Consider the following 22,121-nt stretch of genomic DNA (forward strand, 5'->3'; position numbering starts at 1 on the left):
AAAAAAATATATAGATATATATATTCTCAAATTGATCTTACACATAAGACAAAGGTAAGCTATCCCAACAACATAAGATGAGAAGCAATGACTTTTAATATAACTAGGCATGGTAAACTTTAAACAGCATGGGCATATTTTAGCATAATAGGCATCACTAAGCCCCAGATGTGTTTATGGGGCAGGGATGAGTGCGTGTCAGGCGTTGGGGGAACGGTTCCAGGGGGCCAGGTGCTTCCTTCTCACAGATAAACAACGTCTTCAATTCTGTAACGAACTCGATAGATGCTCTAACATTTGGCGCTAAAAGAGATAACCACAGGTTTTAAATGAAAACGTGTAACTGGGATACTTGTAAGTGCCGATAACTCATACCTACGAGCTCCAATGTAGGGAGAATGCAGTTAGAATTTACATTTCATTGTGCGGCCAGTTGATTACAAAAGCCTATGGAGATATTCCAAACAATGTGATTGCTCAGTCACTTGTCGAGCTAAAGAAGGAAGTCACATTTTGGAGATTCACACCAACAGCCAGTATTTGGTGTTAAATGCAGTTTAATATTCAGCTCCGACTCTGTTTTGCAGCTCACCCACCACCTAAAAAGTAATTTTCTGCCTTAATTGCAAATGTCAGAAAGAACCTGAAGCAAAAACGTCTCCAATTTCAAATCCAATCACAGTAAAAAAGAAGACATAAACCCGAGTAAACTCATTATTATTATTATTATTATTATTATTACTATTATTATTATATTAAAGAAAAACAGACAGCTAAGCCAGTGAATGACGGGAATATTTCACATATGGAGCAAAGTGAAACACTTTAACTGTGTGGTTGAACATCCATCCTTATGTATGAAATGAATATATTGAATATATTCGTAATAAATTGACCTCACAGCTATTTGACGTGTATCAAGTAACAAAATATGTGTACAGTTAATGTATTGCAAGACCACTTATTGGTGGGTTTCAATAGAGCCAAATATTTCAACCACTGCCCTATAGTTTGAATCAGCTCTTTGATTTAAGAAGTAAGCGCAAGAAAAAATGTTTCCGTTTAAATTTCTTCGTAAGAACAATCATGTTTTTGAGTAACTGCATTGCATTACACTACTATTTTTGGCAAATGATACTAAATCATATGAGATGACGTCCAGAATGGGGTGGCCTTTGAGTGTGTTCACATTGAGAACAATGTCTGTTTCTGCTAAACAATAGTTTTGAGCGCCTGTGAGATGGGCACTCACCTAATTTAACCACCGGGGGGCAGTGTTTTCCTATACCACGGTGATTTATGTGGAAAACTGGAAAATCTAATCAGGTCTCAGCAATTTCAAATATTTGAAACCAAGATTGTAAAATTGCTGAGTTGGGTCAAAATCAATGGGTCAGCTTAAAAACATGCTTTATGATTTGTTAAGGCTCTACATTTTGAAGGGTAACCCAATGCGAAATGTAGCCTTTAATTTCTCAATTTTAAATTGAAAAAACTCAAATAAACAATTGGTCACTTATTGAAGGAATGTTTTAAACGTTGATCCAAATGAAAAACATTTTCGCTGTCGCCGTTAGACCAGATATTAGATTCCAGATATGACTTAGACTCATGTGGAATCTGGCCTTAAACATTTTACGAGAAGCAAAAAGAGAGGAGGCGTCCTTCTAAACACGCTGTTTCCAATCCGCTGCAGTCAGCTGCGTCCAACCTGGATCCAGGAAACCAGCCTGGAAAGTGACGGACTGTTTCCATCACCCGAGGACACGCACTCCTCCCACGTCTCCAAAAACCTCTGGAACTGTCTTAACTATCGGAACGACTCTGTCGGAGGTTTCATGTCAGGTGGTACATTGTACTGACTTCATTGTATTGTCTGAACATTTTGGAAATCGAGGCGTTTATTTTATTCAAGGTTTGTGCTTAAAGGAACTGAACGAAACAAGTCTTGAGAGGGAACATCTGGATCTGCTGGCTCACCTATCTACCTGTTTGTCTGTCTGTCCGTCCATCCATCTATCAAACCATCTATCTATCCATCTATCTATCTATCTATCTATCTATCTATCTATCTATCTATCTATCTATCTATCTATCTATCTATCTATCTATCTATCTATCTATCTATGTCTGTCTGTCTGTCTGTCTGTCTGTCTGTAAACGGACTATAAAGGAACTTTACAGCTTACTGAGGTCACAGTGTCAAAAAAGCAGCATGGTGAAAATGTGAAATGTGGAAAATGGAAAAAGAGGAAAAAAAACAGTGTTTTATTTAGTTGTGTTAAAGTTAGTTGGTGGTTATTTTAACATTTAGTACATTGGGCAGTAAAAAAAAAATCAATTTCAAAGAAGAAAAAGACACAATTGCCAAAGAAAAAGGACAGGAACATTAAAAACCTGTGTGTGTGTGTGTGTGCGTGTGCGTGTGCGTGTGTGTGTGGAAGAAGTAGGAAGATGCAGGAGTGAGGCAAGAGGATAGCTGGGTGGAGAGAGAGCGTGGAAGGGAGGGAAAAGAAGAGAGAAGGGAGAAGTGTCTGATGGGAGGACCAGAATCTGAGTTCACACCCAGGATAACTAGACTAAAATTAACTAACACTAAACTAAACTAACATCTAAACTAATACTAAACTAACATCTAAACTAATACTAAACTAACATCTAAACTAAACTAACATCTAATCTAAACTAACATCTAAACTAACATCTAAACTAACACTAAACTAACATCTAAACTAACACAAAACTAACACAAAACTAAAATCTAAACTAACACTAAACTAACATCTAAGCTAACACAAAACTAACACAAAACTAACACTAAACTAACATCTAAACTAACACTAAACTAACATCTAAACTAACACTAAACTAACATCTAAGCTAACACAAAACTAACACTAAACTAACATCTAAACTAACACAAAACTAACACTAAACTAACATCTAAACTAACACTAAACTAACCTAACGTCTAATCTAAACCAACACTAAACCAACACTAAACTAACATCTAATCTAAACTAACATCTAATCTAAACTAACATCTAAACTAAGCTCTAAACTAACACTAAACTAACACAAAACTAACACGAAAATAACATCTAAACTAACACAAAACTAACACAAAACTAACATCTAAACTAACACTAAACTAATATGTAATCTAAACTAACATCTAAACTAACACTAAACTAACATCTAATCTAAACTAACATCTAAACTAACACAAAACTAACACTAAACTAACATCTAAACTAACATCTAATCTAACACAAAACTAACACTAAACTAACATCTGAACTAACACTAAACTAACATCTAAACTAACACAAAACTAACACTAAACTAACATCTGAACTAACCTAACATCTAATCTAAACGAACATCTAAACGAACATCTAAACGAATATCTAAACGAACACTAAACGAACACTAAACGAACATCTAACTAACATCTAACTAACACTAAACTAACACTAAACTAACACTAAACTAACACTAAACTAACTAGGAGGACTCTTCTGCAAAGTGACATTTCATCTTTCCACAAATCAAGAAAATTCTGCACAACCAGCTTTAATGTGACCAAAACAAGACTGATGTTCAGTGATGGCTGTGTGTGTGTGTGTGTGTGTGTGTGTGTGTGTGTGTGTGTGTGTGTGTGTGTGTGTGTGTGTGTGTGTGTGTGTGTGAGGCACTGTGAAAGAATCCATTATCCCCCTTTTAGAGGCATTATCGTAATCGTTGTCATTCTTCCCATCGTAGTAAAGTAACACAGTCAGTCTTACACACATATGAAGAGAGAGAGAGGGGAGAGAGAGTGAGTGAGAGAGAGAGGGGGTGGAGGAAGAGAGAGAGTGAGGGAGAGTGAGGGAGGGAGAGAGGGAGAGAGAGAGGGCGAGAGGGAGGGAGAGAGAGAGAGGGACGGAGAGAGAGAGGGAGGGAGAGAGAGAGAGAGAGGGACGGAGAGAGAGAGGGAGGGAGAGAGAGAGAGGGACGGAGAGAGAGAGGGAGGGAGAGAGAGAGAGAGAGGGAGAGAGAGAGAGTGAGGGAGAGGGAGAGAGAGGGAGAGGCAGGGAGAGAGTGAGAGAGAGAGGGAGAGGGAGAGAGGGAGGGAGTGAGAGAGAGAGGGAGAGAGTGGGAGAGAGGGAGAGAGTGGGAGAGAGAGGGAGAGGAGGGATGGAAGGACGAAAGGAGAGCAAGGGAGAGAGAGGGAGACTACCCAGCATGCACTGTTAGTGGACACAGAGTCTGTGGCGGATTCACAGGACAATGAGTCATTTCTCAGCAAAGTGAAGAGTGAACATGTGAATAAGTGAGTATTTACTTCATCCACTCAGATGTCATGTGTGTTTTTTTTGTGTGTGTATGTGTGTGTAATGAGTGTTTATTTTGGTAATTAACAGATAGAATTAATAAGATACGATAAGATAAGAAAGTACTTTATTGAAATTCAGGAGTTGCAGCAGCTCTGTGCAGTATTAAACACTATTCTTTTTCCATTTAATTGAAAATAACAATACTCTTGATCTGTTTATTATTATTATTATTATTATTATTATTATTATTATTATTATTATTTATTATTATTTATTATTATTATTCCTATTCTTCTTCTTCTTCTTCTTCTTCTTCTTCTTCTTCTTCTTCTTCTTCTTCTTCTTATTATTATTACTATTATTATTATTATTATTATTATTCCTTTATTGGGTGTTTTATTTTACTTGTTGAGCTGTTAATTACATATTACTTGTGTTAAATGTATATATTTGTGAATTTTTGTGTGCATCCTCTCACTATTTACTTATATACAGTAAATAATGATGACGTATTTTTCTGTTCTGTTATTCTCTGCCGATATGGCGTTCCTGGAGTCCCTGGAAAGTCAGGGAATTGTGAAAATTCAGTCCCTGACAAGGGGAACGTCACAGAGTTTCACCCGTTTATTTTGGCCTGGGTCCCGGAAACGTCACAGTGCTTTGATTGTTGCATTTTTCCTTTCTCCGTACCCGGTTTAAGGAGAGATGTTTCGTTCACAGTTTTTTTTTATTTTATTATATTTTTCTTGTTTTTTTACATCCCTTGGAGGATACGGACATATGGACGTAGAGATATGAGAAAGTCATTCATTTAATTTACTCTGGGAACCTCTGGAGCCGTCGCTTCTGTCGTGTGTTTCCCATATAAATATTCTGAGTGTTTTTGTAAGAGATCTCCTGAAGGACAAAGCAAAGTCAAAGGGTGACACTCATGAAGCCCCTGGTGTTATCATCATGATGCCTGAGGTATCCGCTCCCCTACTCTTGGAGGCAGGTGCACCCTGATACGCAGGTGTATTTGGGGGCGGGTGGGCCTTGGCGCGGCGCCGTTTGGCCGGTAGATTAGCCAGAACAGGCGCTCCCGTCCCTCCGCTCGCTGCAGAGTGGGAGGTGTGACTGCACAGATGTTTGGTTTTTTTTTCCGGTGCTCACGGGGTACAAAAAACCCCGTCCGGCCTCGCGCGGGCGGGAGAGCGGACGCCCTGTCTTCATTTCCCTCTCGCTCCTCCTCACTCTTGCGCATCCGCTCGTCCGTTTGAGCAGATGTGCATAAATATCCCTTTGAAAGCATACTTTTGTTTTCTCCAAACAATCACATCCGTTCAGCCTCATTGTCCCTAGTCGGCTCAGGGACAACATACAGCTTATTCTTTTTTTGGATATCTATCTGCCGTGACTGACTGAGGACAACCCTTTTGGAGCAATGGCCGCTTGAATGTCGAGTAGAGGCGCGTCTGGTGGTAGCTCAGTTGTCATTGGGAGGAGGTGTGTGGAGGCTCTACCAGCGCTCTCTCCTCTGCTCCAGATGTTTGGAGTCCATCCGGTTCCCTCTCTGCCGCCGGTCGCCGGCTTGTTTCCCTCGGCGCATTGCCGTGCGTGACGTTTCCGCCGCCCCTCTTCCGAGAAAGACCCCGGCCATGGGAAATGACTCGCGAGATCAATAGCGGGCTCTTCTTCTTCTTTTATTTTCCTTCCTCCCACTCACTCTCTCTCTCTCTCTCTCTCTCTGTCCGCCAAGACGTGTTCCCGCGGGACGTCTGAAAACGATGGCTCGGACGCTCGCTCGTTTCCTGTGGAACGCGGTGTTTCCGAGTCGTTCCTCCGTCCTAGTTGTTCCACAGTGGATCAGAAATTCCCCCTCCGTCATTTTGGTAAACAAGCGGCTCAGCAGGAAGCCGGGCTGTAAATAGTCCCTTGTTGTTTCAACCGATACAAAAAAAAAAGTTGCAGTAATGGCTTCGCTTTATGAATCGTGAGAGGTACGATTATTCTATTACGCTGATGAAACCGGTTCTTTTCCAACGTCTACTCTGGATCCTCGAGAAGTCCTGGTTGGGAGCAGTGAAAATCCTTCTTTTCGATCTCAGATTCAGTCCGTCCGATCCGCAGGGAGAGACATTTCTTCTGTGTGTAGATTTAATTCACTCCTTTGTTCCTACTTTTTCAAATTTGGGAAAGGACCGGCTGCGACTTTGTGACCCGGTGCTTTCAATCAAGTTCATATAGATCATGTTCCAAAAGATCATAACTGGACACACACACACGCGTACATATACTGTATAACCCATTTTAAGCAAAATTATATGTATTTTAATGTGAAAGGTGGGGTAAATTACCACAGTGACCTTTGTTGGACGGTGTTGACTCGTTCCAACCCCCCTGCTGTGCGCCGGGGTGTAACTCTGCACCGTGGGGGTGGCTGGGGCGGCGGCTCAGCTCAGTCTGTGAATGAACCGGCGGGAGGAAGACGAGGTGGGAGGAAGACACAAACAGCAATGTAAACAGCGTCGTGGATCAACGTTTGGAAAATATAAAGAAATAAATACCCCCGGATGCAGCTGCGACCTCGACTCCCCGAGCGCGAGGAGATGGTAAGAGCTTTGGAACGAGCAAGGTGTGGAGAACGCCTGTCAGCAAATCTTACGCATATCGACGCCTCCGTTCTCCAACATCCTGCTCAATGTGTTTGTTGTGCCATTTGTGCCGTTTTCCGTATAAATGACCCATTACCGTAATTCGAAGACTACTTCATGCGCTCGTCCGCTCATTTGTTTTTTTCCTCATCTATCTATACCAGGAAGTCATTTCTCTTTAAAAGCTGCAGCCAGACTATGTGGCTGGCTGTGTCTATTTTCAGAGGCCTGTGGCCATGCGAAAGGGCATAACTGCCTCCATAATGACATGTTGCAGAGCGAGGCCCTGCATTTGCAGACCTTCAACTATTACCCAAGCTGGGTGTGTTCTGGAAATCAGAAAAAAAAGTGCTCAGCGGGTGTATGGGTGTGTGGGTGGGTGGGGTGGGTGGGTTGGACGTGCAAGTGTGTGTCAAGTGTGTGAGAGGGAGAATGGGGGGGGGGGAGATAGAGAGAGAGAGAGAACGAGAGAGAGAGTAAGGCATTGTTTCCAGTGGAGCGTCCCTGGGCCTGGGTGTGTGGATGTGGGTCGGCGTCCCGGTGGAACAGGGGGAGGTTCTATTCTCCGTCTCGCTGGTTTCACTCAGCATCGCACACTGGCCACAATTGTCGCCCACGGACCAACGCGGCCGCTTTATCTGAGGTGACATCACCGACAGCCGAAGGACCACCCGTCGAATCGTCGAGAACTGTATCTGTCTCACGGCTGGACTTTTAAACGGGGCGATGCTGTCCCGAGCCAAAGAAACAGCTGGAAGGGAAAGTTTGGGGGTTTTTTTGGTCCAAGTTGTGGGCAGGTTCTCATTTTGCGGCAAAATAAATCAGTTTGGCCGTCAAATCTCCGGAATCGAGAGATTCCATGTTGATCAGAGGTTTAAATGAAGGCTTATTAAACTACATCTCTCATCTGAATGAGAGGAGCGAGAAGGGGTAGGTTCAGGAAAGACGGCGCAATGACATGTTTGGGTTACGAGTTCAAAACACAACAGAGATAGGAACAAAGAAAGCTGTCTGGACCGCGCGGCAGCCTGTTGTCTGCTCGTCGAGGTTCGCTTTCCTTTTTTCGGCTGCAGCTGCATCTGATCCGCGGCATCTGTCCCTGCTGGTCAGATTCCTGTGGGAGTAAAAGGTAAATCAGCGCCAAAGGAAGCAACCGCCACCCTCCCCCAGCATCTGTAGAACACATGCTCTGGTGGTGCACATGTTTTCTTCTTCAGCTGGAAGAGCACACGTGTTAAAGTCATCGCAGAGCCCGCTAACATGGCCCTCCATAGGGCCGGAGTAGCCGCCGGCTTTTTGTCAGACGGTGGCGGCAGAGATTCTTATGGTTGAGAAGCCTTCAGAAAATTGAATCGTTATTTCCGACTTGATGACGCGCCATTCCGCTATCGCTGCGATAGATGAAGAAACTAGGGCCGGGCGTACGTTTTTATTACGGTGGAACTCGTCACGTGGGGCTTATAATTAGGACAGCAGGGTTTCTAAGGAGAGCGCTGCTCCATTTGTAGTGGGACGTAGTAGCGGTATTCCCAGTGCACACACCACACCTCACACAGTTCCTCTGTTGTGTGTGTGCGTGTGTGTGTGTGTGTGTGTGTGTGTGTGTGTGTTCGCCAGGATCTGCAGGAGCCGCAGAGCATCGCTGATAGCCCAGCCGACATGGAGCGTCCGAGCCGCACCGTCGTGGAAGGTGCACGACAGACTCACCAGGTGTTACAGGTGAGTTGTATTTCTGAGCCAATGGCATAATTTTCATGGTAATTAGACTGGGATGCTATAGGAGGTATAGTATCAGGTAAAGGGGGTATAGTATCAGCTATTGAAGGTATAGTATCAGGTATAGAAGGTATAGAGGTATAGTATCAGCTATAGGAGGTGTAGTATCAGGTATAGGAGGTGTAGTATCAGCTATAGGAGGTATAGTATCAGCTATAGGAGGTATAGTATCAGCTATAGAAGGTATAGTATCAGCTATAGGAGGTATAGTATCAGCTATAGGAGGTATAGTATCAGGTATAGGAGGTATAGTATCAGGTATAGGAGGTATCTCTATCTATGGTGGCACGGTGGCGCAGTGCATTGCACTGCTGCCTCACAGCAAGAAGGTCCTGTGTTCGATTCCCGCCTGGGGCGCTGCTGGCACCGTGCTCTGGGCGGGTTATCTCCCAAACAGGAGCCTTTCTGTGTGGAGTTTGCATGTTCTCCCCGTGCTCACATGGGGTTTCCTCCACCTCACGTCAGTAAGGACCCCCACCAAAAACATGCACCCATCATTGTCTGACCAGCAATGGACATTTATCACCTGGTCCCCCGGCGCGTCCACGTATGCTGCACACTGCTCCTGGCTGTGCCCCCAGAGGAAGGACAAGCCAGGATGGGTCAAAAGCAGAGAATCCATTTCACCGGCCACCATCAAAAGCATGTGTGTGTGTGTGCAAGCATGTGTTATAGTGTGGTGTGTTGCGTGACGAATAAAGACTGTTTCTTCTTCTTTTCTTTCTATGGTATCAGCTATAGGAAGTGTAGTATCAGGTCAAGGAGGTATAGTACCAGGTATAGGAGGTATAGTATCAGCTATAGGAGGTATAGTATAAGGTATAGTATCAGGTATAGGAGGTATAGTATCAGGTATAGGAGGTATAGTATCAGCTATTGAAGGTATAGTATCAGGTATAGAAGGTATAGAGGTATAGTATCAGCTATAGGAGGTATAGTACCAGGTATAGGAGGTATAGTATCAGCTATAGGAGGTATAGTATAAGGTATAGTATCAGGTATAGGAGGTATAGTATCAGGTATAGTATCAGGTATAGGTGGTATAGTATCAGATATAGGAGGTATAGTATCAGGTATAGGAGGTATAGTATCAGTTATGGGAGGTATAGTATCAGGTATGGGAGGAATAGTATCGGCTATAGGAGGTATAGTATCAGGTATGGGAGGTATAGTATCAGCTATAGGAGGTGTAGTATCAGGTATAGGAGGTATAGTATCAGGTAGAGGAGGTGTAGTATCAGCTAAAGGAAGTATAGTATCAGCTATAGGAGGTATAGTATCAGCTATAGGGGGTATAGTATCAGCTATGGGGGGTATAGTATCAGCTATAGGAGGTATAGTATCAGCTATAGGGGGTATAGTATCAGCTATAGGGGGTATAGTATCAGCTATAGGGGGTATAGCTTCCTGGCTCCTGGAACTGGCTGCGTGTGGTTGTGTCCATCCGTGAATGAATGATTTTAAGTTGTTTTGGACAAAAGCTTAATGAAGATGTAAAAACAACAATTTTTGCCCCAATCATTTATTTCACTCAATTTGAAATCGATTGGGAACCAACTTCAACACAAAAATTTCTGTTATTTGTGATTTGGCCTTTTGATTTTGGTCTTCACTGAGATGCTGCGCACACATGAGCATTTGATTTTCATCTCATCTCACGTTGTATCCACAGAGCACTCCTTTAGACCTGATTGAGACCGGCAAGTCCCTGAAGGTCCAGGCGGAGCGCCCCCACCTGGTCAGTCTGGGGAGTGGTCGCTTGAGCGTCGCTATCACCTTGTTACCTCTACAGGAAGGTAAGTGTGTGTGTGTGTGTTTGTGTGTGTGTGTGTGTGTGTGTGTGTGTGTGTGTGTGTGTGTGTGTGTGTGTGTGTGTGTGTGTGTGTGTGTGTGTGTGTGTGCGCGCACACGCGTGTGTGTGATGATAACAGTACTTAACTTACATAACCCTTCTGGGAACGTGTTCCACTCAGGCAAAAGTAACATCTTCGCCGATAATCAATATTAAAATTTCACTGAACCAGAAACGAGTGACATCAAATTGTGGCTGGCGATATTTCTCTCACCCCCTTGCACTATAAACATCTATCGGGTGTGGCACCTGTCATGTGATATTCAGTGCGAGAGTGGGACCCCCTGGGGGGGGGGCTTTGAACCCCCTTCTTCTCGTCTCGATGAAGAATCTCTCGTCTCCCGTATTGATTTTCTTTTCCCCGCAGGGAGGACCACGCTGGGCAGCGGGGCGGCAGACATCCCCCTGCACGGTGCCGGCGTCGCGGCCCGCCACTGCTACATTGAAAACCAGGCAGGAAGCATCACGCTGCACCCGTGTGGGAACCAGTGCTCTATGGACGGTCTCCCGGTCACCCAGCCAGTCCGTCTCACGCAAGGTAGCGACGAAAGGAAGGAAGGAAGAACGAAACGAACCCCAGGACAAACAAATAAACTCGCTCTTTATTCATTTATCTGTTCTGTTCTGAGTCGTAGAATCGTATTTCAGCCTTCATAGCCTTTATCACAAAGCTACGTTCCATTTTTAGAAGCCTTTTGTGCGTGGAAAACACACACGCGCGCACACGCGACACACACATTTCAATTGCGCAAGTGACACCGTTTGATTCTCTGTGGATCTGATGAAGGCCGTAGTACACTAATAATAAGTTAACAATAATAAGAAGAGGCGGTTATTGTACACCACTGTGGCAGAAGCCAGAGAGGCTCTAGTGGTGACGGACAGAACAACAACATTGTTTCACCCCATGAATGTGAGGGCGGTACCTTCCCTTTCACCGGCACGGGAGTTTGCTGCCGTTTGCTGCGTGAAAGCACGCACGCACGCGCACGCACGCACGCACGCACACGCACGCACACACACACACACACACACACACACACACACACACACACACACACACACACACACACACACACACACACACACACACACACACACACACACACACACAGACCCACCCTCCAGCTCAAGCGTAATGGGACTTGGGCCAGGGTCAGTCGTCAGTGTGTGTGGAGCCGTGCTCAGCTGTCAGGCTGTGTCAGCCGGTCGTCTGTAGTTCAGTCAGTGTTGATGTTTGTCAGAATTGGGAACTAAATCAACTCAGACCCGGAGAAGATCAGTAACTGGAATGTATACATCGTTTCCACGGGTCTCCTGGGTGCCGTGCAGTAAGGTAAGCTTGAGTAATGACACTTAGACACACCAGTTAATTTATCAGAGGACCACCTGATGATCCTCCTTCACCAGCTTTCAAGGCCAGAAAGTGCCGACACATTACATTACGTTACATTAAAAACAGTTCATCACATGGTCAAACAGTGATTTATTTTTGCAGCATTCGATTTAGAACAGTATAGCACATTTCTCAGAAAAGGGCATTTAGTCACATCTTGGCTTGTTTTGAAGTGATCTCATTTAAAAGTAGATGGACCACATTGTCCTGCAGTGTGCTGTGTGCGTAACTTATAAGTTATTATTACTTGTTGCTACTACTCAATGGAAATACTTATTTGAAGTATATCAAACACAACACAGACAATTAATTCTTTTATATAATTATAGAACCCAGAATCGCGATCGTGGCGCCACCCCTTGCGGCCGCCTGCCCGAACACCTCGTGTCGATTACGCACATTTTAGTATTTTTAGAGCTTATTGTGCGTAATCACCGGGTGTCATTTCACTACATATATGTATGACCGTATGTATATGTACAGTATGTGACAAATAATCTCTTGAACTTGAACTTGAACTTGTATGATCTGTTAGTAATGTAAATACTTGACAACACACCACAATGAAAATGAATATTTGATATAAATCACACATCCTACGGAACTCATAGGGATTTGTGTTAAATTTCACAATACATATTTAAGGTGTGATTGGGTTCTGTGGACTACTTATTCCACATGACGTATGGGTAGCATGATTAACATGGTAGAAATATGAATAGTAGAAAAAACATGTTGCTGATGGATTGTTCTGCCGCTGGTCTTCTCCCCGGCAGGGTGCATGCTGTGTTTCGGCCAATCCTCTTTCTTCCGGTTCAACCACCCCGAGGAGGCGCTGAGGATGAAGAGCATGATGCCGGGAGGGAGCCCTGGATATGGAATCACCAGAACTCACCACACAGGTGAAAAGCCACCTCTGACTATTACGTGACTTGGCCCCAGACTGGTCATTCTAAATGTTCAAATAATTAATTTGGTGAATAGAAGGGGTATTGTGGGCAATGCCACAAAAAGAAATGTATATATATACGGTAAGTAATATAATCTGTAATTCTTTTAAACTAGCATGTTGTCTGTGTTGTGTGAATATTGATTTTGTACTACAGTATGTGACTGAATTGTTTTCTTTGTGAAAATGTACCTAGTTCCCAGGTCTCTCTTCCAATAGATCCTGTATAATGATCCAATGAGGCTACCTGACAGATGAAGGGTTATGCAACATCTAGTTATAAAGTCTTGCAGTATATAATGGGACCAACGGGAATGAGAATGATCACTTGCACAAGCCTAATTATCCGTGGCCTGGCTTATAACCTGGTTTATTCAGTCAGTGGTCTGTGCTGAAGATGTGACCCCATTGTTTAATTTGGTGGTTGTATGAATTCGGTCTAAGCACTGAAAAATATTTCTCATCAGGTTTGCTGAGTTTTTATGTAGTACAAGTGTCTAATATTTAATGTAGTAGTTCATTGTATTATAATTAAATATTGTGAGGCCTGATTTGCCGTGATGATAACTTCCTTCTTTGCTTCCTTGTACTGTTGAGTTTATATAGAATCCATTCTCCTCTGACCTTAGTGGTCCAGCGTTGAACCACACCCGGTCTAGTGTGGCATGCCCACTCTTTCCTGCCCAGGCCCAGATTGCATCTGCCCTAATTGAAGTATGTAGCTGTAGGTTTTATATTTAGCAGCTCCAGATCCCTGTAGGATTGCCACACAGCTGAGGAACAAAAATTCCTGACCATTAGGCTTGCTCAGGATCCATAGTCCAGCACACACGCGTATCTGCCTCTTCCACTCTTCTGTATCATCTATTCTCTTTTAGCAATTGTTTTCTTTCTCTTTCTCACAGACGGCAGTAGTGTTTGGAATGGAAGCAGCTTGCCTGTTTCCAGTGAGGGGGGACACCCAGGACAAAGCTTCATGGCCAACAACATGGAGAAGGACCTCCAGGAATCTTTGGTGTTAAAAGAATGCCAGGTTTCGTCACTATCAGGGTCTAGAAAATTCTCCCCACTTACAATCTTTAACGGGAAGGATGGTTCCCTACAGTCCCATCAAGCCAACTCAGGAGCGATGTTCCAGGACTCCGGCCAGACGGTAGGCAAGAAAACGCCTCCTGTACCTGCCCAATCACTAAGTACCTCCAATGTCAACCAAACCCCAGTGCCCCGTCCTCGCACCTCCCCTCCAGTGACCTCGAGCTCCGGCCTCACAGGGGGGCCACGGCCCATGGACAGCCCCAGGACTCTTAGGGGCATCCAAGCGGAGGCCTCATCCAGCCCCACCTCCATCTGCAGGGAAGCTAGTCCCAGTCCCTCCCCCACATCAAACCAAAGACCAACTCCCAAATGTTCCCCAACCACTCCATCCAGCCCCAGAGTCAGAGGCTCCTCCCTGCACAACAGACCACCCAGTCCCCTGCAGGAGAAAGGCCAGCTCCACTCCCACACCGACATCACTCAGCAGAAACACAGGACTCCAGAGGGGGCTGGATCCAGCAGCCTGAGAGAGCTGCCTCCCCACAGCCCTTGCATGTCCCGTAGTAGTAGTGGGACACCCGGGTTCCAGGGCTCGTCAGCTTCGCTTGCATCACATATTTCCACCGCCAAACCGCCCTCCGACAGCCCCCAAGTCGAGCGCAAAGTCATGGCACCCAGCCCGTCGCCAAACTCTGTGCTGGGGAGAGCGCAGGGTCGGGGCCATCTGAGGACAAACTCCAGCACTGGCCCAACCCAGGGCTTGTGCTCTTTAACCAGTTCTTCTCCTCTCACTAGCCCGGCTCGCCAAAGAAAGGCCTCTTGTATGACCCCGACAGGGACCTCCGGTAGGGACCCCTGTCCCGTGAAGCCCCGCACCCGAGAGCGCAAGAACAGCATCTCCGAGATCAGCGACAACGAGGACGAGCTGCTGGAGTACCACCGCTGGCAGAGGGAGGAGAGGCTTCGGGAGCAGGAGATGGAGAAACAGGTGAGTAGTTTGTCCTCTGCAGACCCTTTCTTTCCCTGTTTCCTGTCTGGGGGTGATACTATTATTCACTGTAAAGGCAGGAAGAGTTGGGCCTGGTGTCTGAGCTGAGATGTTTTGTCAGGGTCTCTTGGCATACAGTACGACTGCAAGCCCAGTTCTCAAGGGTATTACTGGCATGGTTGGCCAATGAACCCCCCTGAGTGACAGGACGGTGTGGGTAACCCAGAAAGCCTGAAGGTCCAGAGCAGAGGACATGGCTGCTATATTTACCTCACAGAACAGTGGAATTCACTTTCCAAGTTGCATCCTCCTTTACTGGACGCTCCCACTTGTTCATAGAACCTTTATTAGAACATTCATTCTTCATCCATCCTCAGTCTAGCACCCACTCCCATTCTCCCTTCATTCCTCCACCCCCAGCTCAGCCTGAAGCTAACAGCTGCGAGGACCACAGGGAAAGCGTATGGTGTGGAGTGGGGGAGGTGGCGCATTCCCAGCCTTCCACATCCACAAGCTATTTCAGGGACCAAAAGATTTCTGGCCACAGACGACCGAGCACCGACAACAACAGTGGGAGGCTTTCGACTGCTGCAGAATGCGGATGTTAATGAGAAAGATATATTCCCCATTTTTTGGAAACCCAGAATGCCTTCAGTTGTCTGCAATACACAGCACTGGTTACACAAAATGAATTGTTTTGTGATGCTGACTATTCTGCAGATGCTGCGAATACACACAAACATGTTCATCTCAGTAGTCTATGCTAACATTTAGAGCTGGCACAATTATGACGTAAGTGTCTGATCACAATCATTTTGTAAAATAATAAAATTTGATATCTTTCCGCCCAAATTTTGCGGAAATTTCTCTCGATATGTAGTTAAGCGTCTTACTCGCTGATTAACTTACATCAAAATAAAAAAACTTTCTCCAAAATGTTTTGATGATGTTATACCAGTGTCCTTTTTGCAATTCATGCAGATAAAATGATCTCGCCTTGCCCGTGCCTCCGTGGGGCTTACGCACCAGATTTGGAATAAACAGCTGTCGATCCAAATTGTTGGTTGTGCTCGTGACAGGGTAAGCGTGTTGCTTTTAACCGTGGGATGGCTGAGATGCCGATGTGTCCAATGCAGAATGCCGAAGGGCGGGGGTCATGGATACGGCAGCGATTAACACATCAGGCACATGAGTCCTCAGTCCAAGCCATTAATAATAATCAAACACAACTGTGTTATGCAATAGGATTCCTAATTTTGCACAAAGACAAAGACATTTCTTCAGACCGACCTACGACCTGTTGACGTGTACCGATTCAGTGCATCTATTCTGCAAGTCTCAGGTTGAGTTCCCACTGGAAGCTGACGGCATGAGGCCACGTGCGCTTCCAGAGTGTATTTGAATGGCAGAAAGACTCGGTTCCACAGTTTTCATTGGAATTTTTGTTAGATACAATGGGACTGTGTATGTTGTTATCCATGTTTTGATCAATCTTAAAAACGTAAACATGTACATTTGTAAAACTTAATTATTGAGGTATTTTAAGGAATTGGAGACTGTGGTATGACACCGAAGACAGAAAGAATTCCAGGAATGGAGAAACATTTGGATGACATGACCTGAAAGCAGCACTGACCCCCGAGGGAAGGGGGAAGGATAAAACATGGCAGTGTATTGTCATTCTATGCAGTTTATCAGCAAATTGCAATTTGCAAATTTGCAATATATTTATCAGCGTTTACACAATGTTTTTCAGCCATTATTGGTCAGTACACATTGTGAATTGCTCTGATTTGTCAGCCAAGTTTGTTTTCGCTTATCTCATACAGCAAGTGATCCAACTGATCCTCTACCAGGCTCTGGAGTCTAAATGTAAAATACTTTATAAATAAACGGTACTTGTTAATACGTACACCCTGTTGAGGGACCAGCTATGTCAGCATTGTTTCCTCTGCTATCAGGTTGCGGCTGTGCACTGCCAACGGCTGACAGCTGCCTAAACGGGACAATGTCACACAAGGGCTCTGCAACACGAGCTGTTTTAGAATGCCGGCACCATATCAGCTCCTCATCCCAAACCTCTCTACTGTAGGAGCGGCAGAGACTGGAGACCATCCTGAATCTGTGTGCAGGATACAACAAGGAGGACGGCGCCGCGGAGCTGGGAGACGCAGCCGGGACGGCGCCGTGCCCCAGAACAGGGGAGGTGACCATGGGAGGCTGGAAGTCTCCCCAGGGGGGAGAGAAGCCCCAAAAGGCACGAGAGAATGATGAGGAGAACCAGAGGGAAGAGTCCAGCAGCACGGAGAGCACTCACCAAGAGGTGGGACATCCACCCACACACACACACACACTCTAGGCCCCCAATGTCCATATTAATTTGTGTTTTCCTGGAGAAGAGTTGGATTTCCCTTTTCCCGGCCCTCAGTGTGAAGACCTGCTGGGGCTCCTGGTGCTAGGGCCCGGCGCAGAGGAGCAGGACTACCCGGAGGAGGAGAGGAACAGGGTCCTGACGAGGGTCGACGACCTGAACAGTAGAGTCTGTGAGCTGGAGCAGCAACTGCAGGAGACCAGGCAGGAGGTAGGAACATACAGTACACACACACACACACACGCACACACACAGGGACAGGTCCACATCCACGAACGCGACAGACATGCGCTGAAGTACGCGTGAGGGAGTTCACTTTGTTATGCACGCTGCCCGTCCGGTTGTCTCAGAGTAGCATCAACTCAACTGAATTTGACTTGAATTGACTCGGAGGCGAGGTTCACTGTTTTTCATCGCATGCCTCGTTAAAATGTTACACGTAGTCATTTAGCAGAGGCTTTTATCCAAAGTGACTTACAAGGGAGAATAATAGTTAACGGGTTAAGTGTCTTGCTCAAGGACACATCAGTATGCTACCAGGAGGAGCCAGGGATTACCCGCCCCCCCCCCGAAATGTTGGTTCTTATCATTCGCAATGAATTCAAAAACAGCCTTTTAAAAAAGGAGAAGCGCACAATGTAGTTAGTGCGACCGTTTTAAAGCGATTCTACATCACTTTTTTCCCTTAAAATAACAGCTTCAAAATAATTTTGATGGTACGCTGACTTGTAATATGGAGAATGGCACCTCTTTCATTCCCACCTGCTCTTGCACTATGTAACTTCTGTGTTAGGGCCCGAAACCGCAGGAATAGTGACGGCACTACGCCACTTGCTTGATGTTTGGCTCTGGTAATTACTGTTTTTTTTGCCTGGTAGAATTCATATATAAAAAAAAAACCTGATGAATGATAAACTCGCCGGTCAGAACGTGCGGCAATAACGCTTATACAAAACGTGGCCGCTCCACCTCCCCGAGGACGCGGGCCAGGCGGGCCGGTGGTGCGCCGGGCAGCCGTACCTCAGCTTCCCTCACGTTCAGGGGATTTGTTTCACCCTCTGACCCACGCGTGCGAGCCGATCTGCCAGCGAGAGCACATCTGGTACCCACACCAGTAGCAGAGGTACTCAGGGGACTCGGTCTGTGGCTCCGAGGAGCGGGGAGCTCCGTGCAAGGGGCGCTGTTACCAAGGTGTACTCTATATCTGCGTATTTAACACAGACTGTTACTGAAACTTGACCGATCAGGTTCAAATTGGTCCGGTAAAATAAATTATTTTCGGACACTGGATCGAGTTTCATGACTGGCATGTAAAAGTACAATTACAAGCTGCAGTGGCACCAAATCCCAAATACCAAAAGTTACATAGTGCTGCTTTGCGCTGGAAATAAAACGGTTGCAAACCATGCATTTTAGCAGTTTCTTCTGAGTTCTATTGACTCCTTTGGCCGCATCCACATTCACGTAAGAGACTAGAAACAGGAAGTTTTGTTGCTTCCTACCAACAGCCCACTACAGCAACATTTTGCTCTGGATGGACATTTTGGCGACAATTGCAAAAACTGTTTTAGAATAAAATGTGATATTACTGTTATTCAAAACGTGTTCAAATAATCGTGACTGGGATGTGGGTTTTGTAAGTCACGTGAGTTCCCCATTTTCAAAAAGCTGATTTTCTTTTACATATTTAAAAAAAAATTCTCAAGTTGGACCGTTGGACTTCTCATTTCTCAACTGTAAAGCAATCAGCGAAAAGGCCTGGTATGAAAAACAGCAAACCTTTACAATAACTCTTCCCAGGCTGTGCACGAGATCATTTCAGATCTTTTTTTACCAGCGTATGAAAATATGAAAGCGGAACCTTTACCTCCGTGACTTCATCAGCACAACGCCACACAGAGCAGAAACGTCGGTGTGGTTTGTCCGTGTCCAGGTGGAGATGGAGCGAGCTCTGCTGCAGGCCGAGCGGCAGGAAGAGGCGGGGCGGGTGGAGGCTGAGACGGAGCTCATCTCCCAGCTGCAGCTCCAGCTCAGCCAGCTGGACGCCTTCACCCAGAGAGAGAAGGACAAGGTGGGAGTGGCAGAGACACGGATCTGCCCGGGCCATCACCGGCCTCCAGCCTCAGCAGACAAAAACACAACTTCGAGTTTAATGTGAAAATCCATAAGATCTTCTGGTGACACAACAAATCCCATCTTTTTTTTTTTTTAACTGAAAGGAAATTTTTTTTTTTTTTTTTTTCCAACATCCTGGTTTAATCTCGTCACTTTCTTTTCTCCAAAGTTTTCCTTCTTCCGTGCGATTTGTTGTTTCTCCTGGTCACTGGAGGTGGAGGTGATATGTTTTATCCGAGGGCGCTGTTCTTTTTTGTGAGTGTCCCTGAGCACAACTAGCGACGCTGCGTTAGAAAATCCACTTGTAGCGTCTGCCCGAACAGGGAATTCTAGCCTCTGGGAAAGGCGGACCCCGCCACCAACAATGGAAACAGCAAATAAAGGAACATGTGCATGAAGCAAATGCATTGAATGGCTGTCTCGCATCGTGTGTCAGCTAAATAATTATAGATTAGATAAAAGATATATATAAAGAGTAGATAAAAGATGAATATCAGATATGGGTTTTTCACCTAAATGGTCTCCTGGATTCCCACTTGTGCACGTAGAGAGCCGGTTTCATTTGAATTTACACACTTTGAAATCAGTTAGATTGGGTTGAAGGTAAAGTTTTGCTCCATTGTTCTCTCATAAGATATCTCAGTGATGATTTCATTTAATTACTGGGAACTGAGAGAACCTGGCACCCGAAACCCAAAACAGAGCTCTTGTAAACCTCCAGTCCGTAAACTCCAGTCACACCTGAAGCGGAGGCGTACTGTGTTTGTCAAGATGCGGCTCCCATTTTTTTTCCCCTCTTACTGAAACGCAGGAAGCCTGGCGATCGCTAACACACTCACACTCCACCTCTGACCTCCATTTTGTTTTGAACTTGACCGCTTTTGCCCTGTAGCTGATGCTTGGCGTCATAGCTTTGAGACATCTGTGTTTTCTGAGGCCTGGGACTGTATGTATGTGTGGTGCACGTATAAATGTGTGTACATGGCTGTGCATGTGTGTGTGTGTGTGTGTGTGTGTGTGTGTGTGTGTGTGTGTCTGCGCGCGCGTGCATGTTTGTTTTAGAGCAGTCTGGGCAATAAAGCAGTATAATATTGAGACTGGATATCGTATATTTTGGTTATTGTAATATCACAACATAAGTAGTTTAATGTTGTCTTGAATGAGCTTTACAGTAAAGTAATAAAAACAATTCAAACTGTTCGAGTGTTCTAATCATAATATCCACATTACTAAAGCTTGTTTCTCCAATATGTCTTGTGTGTAAATGCCATCGGCGTAGATTTCGGGCGGGACTCAATATTTTATATAATATAAACATTATTTTATAATAACACCTGCATGTGTCCTCCCCAATAGTTGTCACCCGGTGCCTGAATTTTGTGTTTCCTTTACATAAATAAAGACATTTCCACCATAAATTGACACAGAAAAGACAAATTGGTGCATCAAAAATCACCAGAATGCAGGAAAGTGTCGTCCCCCAAATTGTCCTGGGGGAGGACCCCCAGACCTCCCGCTGAATGTGTCCCCCCCCAATGTTCAAATGAAACCTACACCACTGGAAAATACTGTTTCTTACGAAAGCGCCGTGCCATCCCCAAAATGTCGTTAGAGTATCAATATCGATTCCCAAAAAATATCGGGATCTTGAATTCAATCAATATCGCCCAGACCTATTCCTGTGTGTGTGTGTGTATGTCTGTGTGTGTGTGTGTGTGTGTGCATGTGCGTGTGTACAGGTATAAGTCGTCGTTTGCCACGTGCCTGCCAGAGCGCGTGCTCATGCGTGCACGTGTGTGTGTGTGTGTGTGTGTGTGTGTGTGTGTGCGTGTGTGCGTGTGTGCGTGTGTGCTTGTGTGCGCGCGTGTGACCGTGTGTTTTTAGGGCAGGGCTAGTGTGTCGGCCGAGCGGCGCGTCCTGGAGAGGCAGAGGGATGGGGTGAGGGAGCTGAAGAGGCACTTTGATAAGCTGCCCTTCTCTGAAAGGGAACAGTGTGAGGAGCAGCTCCGCAGGGTCAGTGCCCCCCGCGGCCCAGTGGCCGTCGTACCGCGCTACAGTAGCTTTCGGGGCTTACACGCGGGTGCAAACCCCGGGAACAGAACTACTGGTAGTCCGCGCCGCTCGCTCTTCCTCCTCCTCCCGCTGTCCTCCATTCGTTTCCCTAAACGTGTCTCGTCAAAGCTGAAGGGCTTTGTCACACATCTCCGCTCTCTGTGCGTGTTCCGTGCATACTACGCTCTGCTGGTATGTGTCTGAGTTCAGTGGTCGCTCCATCTCCATCTCCATCTCTCTCTCTCTCTCTCGCTCTGGATTCTGTAAATGCCATTTTTTTTAATACTCAGTGACCTTTATTAACATTCTTTCGCACCTTTGATTTTCTACACCAGCTTGCACGTTTTCACGTTTACACTTTTGATCATTTAACACAATCGACGTCGCTCTAAGTGTTTCTCTCCATCGACGCTCCATCCGCATTTCATCGCGGCCCCCTTTTTCGATAACGTCGACGTTTTGTGCGCGGACAGGAATCCGAAGCTCTGGAGTGCGGGACCAAAAGGTTCGAGGACCTCGAGTTCTGCCAGTTGGAGAAGGAGAGCGGCCTGGACGAGCGCAGGGAGACGCAGTGCAGCAAGCTGCTCCAGGAGAGGGCGGAGTACCACCGCAGCGTGGCCCGGAGGAAGGTGGGT

At 45.5% G+C, this 22,121-nt stretch overlaps 1 protein-coding gene across 6 annotated transcripts in view; it reads left to right on the forward strand.

Moving 5' to 3' along the window:
• The first annotated feature begins 4,185 nt into the window (after positions 1-4,185).
• The window catches only part of phldb1a (pleckstrin homology-like domain, family B, member 1a), a 28,757-nt gene continuing 10,821 nt past the window's right edge, over positions 4,186-22,121 (forward strand). For 3 of the 6 annotated variants that reach the window (XM_080013789.1, XM_080013792.1, XM_080013794.1), the window contains exons 1-11: positions 6,771-6,910; positions 8,570-8,671; positions 10,401-10,524; positions 10,948-11,118; positions 12,753-12,878; positions 13,831-14,948; positions 17,041-17,271; positions 17,377-17,529; positions 19,253-19,390; positions 21,319-21,447; positions 21,960-22,115. In XM_080013789.1, coding sequence (XP_079869915.1) covers positions 6,872-6,910; positions 8,570-8,671; positions 10,401-10,524; positions 10,948-11,118; positions 12,753-12,878; positions 13,831-14,948; positions 17,041-17,271; positions 17,377-17,529; positions 19,253-19,390; positions 21,319-21,447; positions 21,960-22,115 — 2,487 coding nt within the window. In that variant the 5' untranslated portion in view covers positions 6,771-6,871. Of the gene's footprint in view, positions 4,316-6,770; positions 6,911-8,569; positions 8,672-10,400; positions 10,525-10,947; positions 11,119-11,776; positions 11,917-12,752; positions 12,879-13,830; positions 14,949-17,040; positions 17,272-17,376; positions 17,530-19,252; positions 19,391-21,318; positions 21,448-21,959; positions 22,116-22,121 lie in introns of those variants that run through there. The other 3 variants (XM_080013790.1, XM_080013791.1, XM_080013793.1) reach the window with 3 other exon arrangements.

This window comes from Zeus faber (genome assembly GCF_960531495.2).
Source record: "Zeus faber genome assembly, chromosome: 14".
NCBI lineage: Eukaryota > Metazoa > Chordata > Actinopteri > Zeiformes > Zeidae > Zeus > Zeus faber.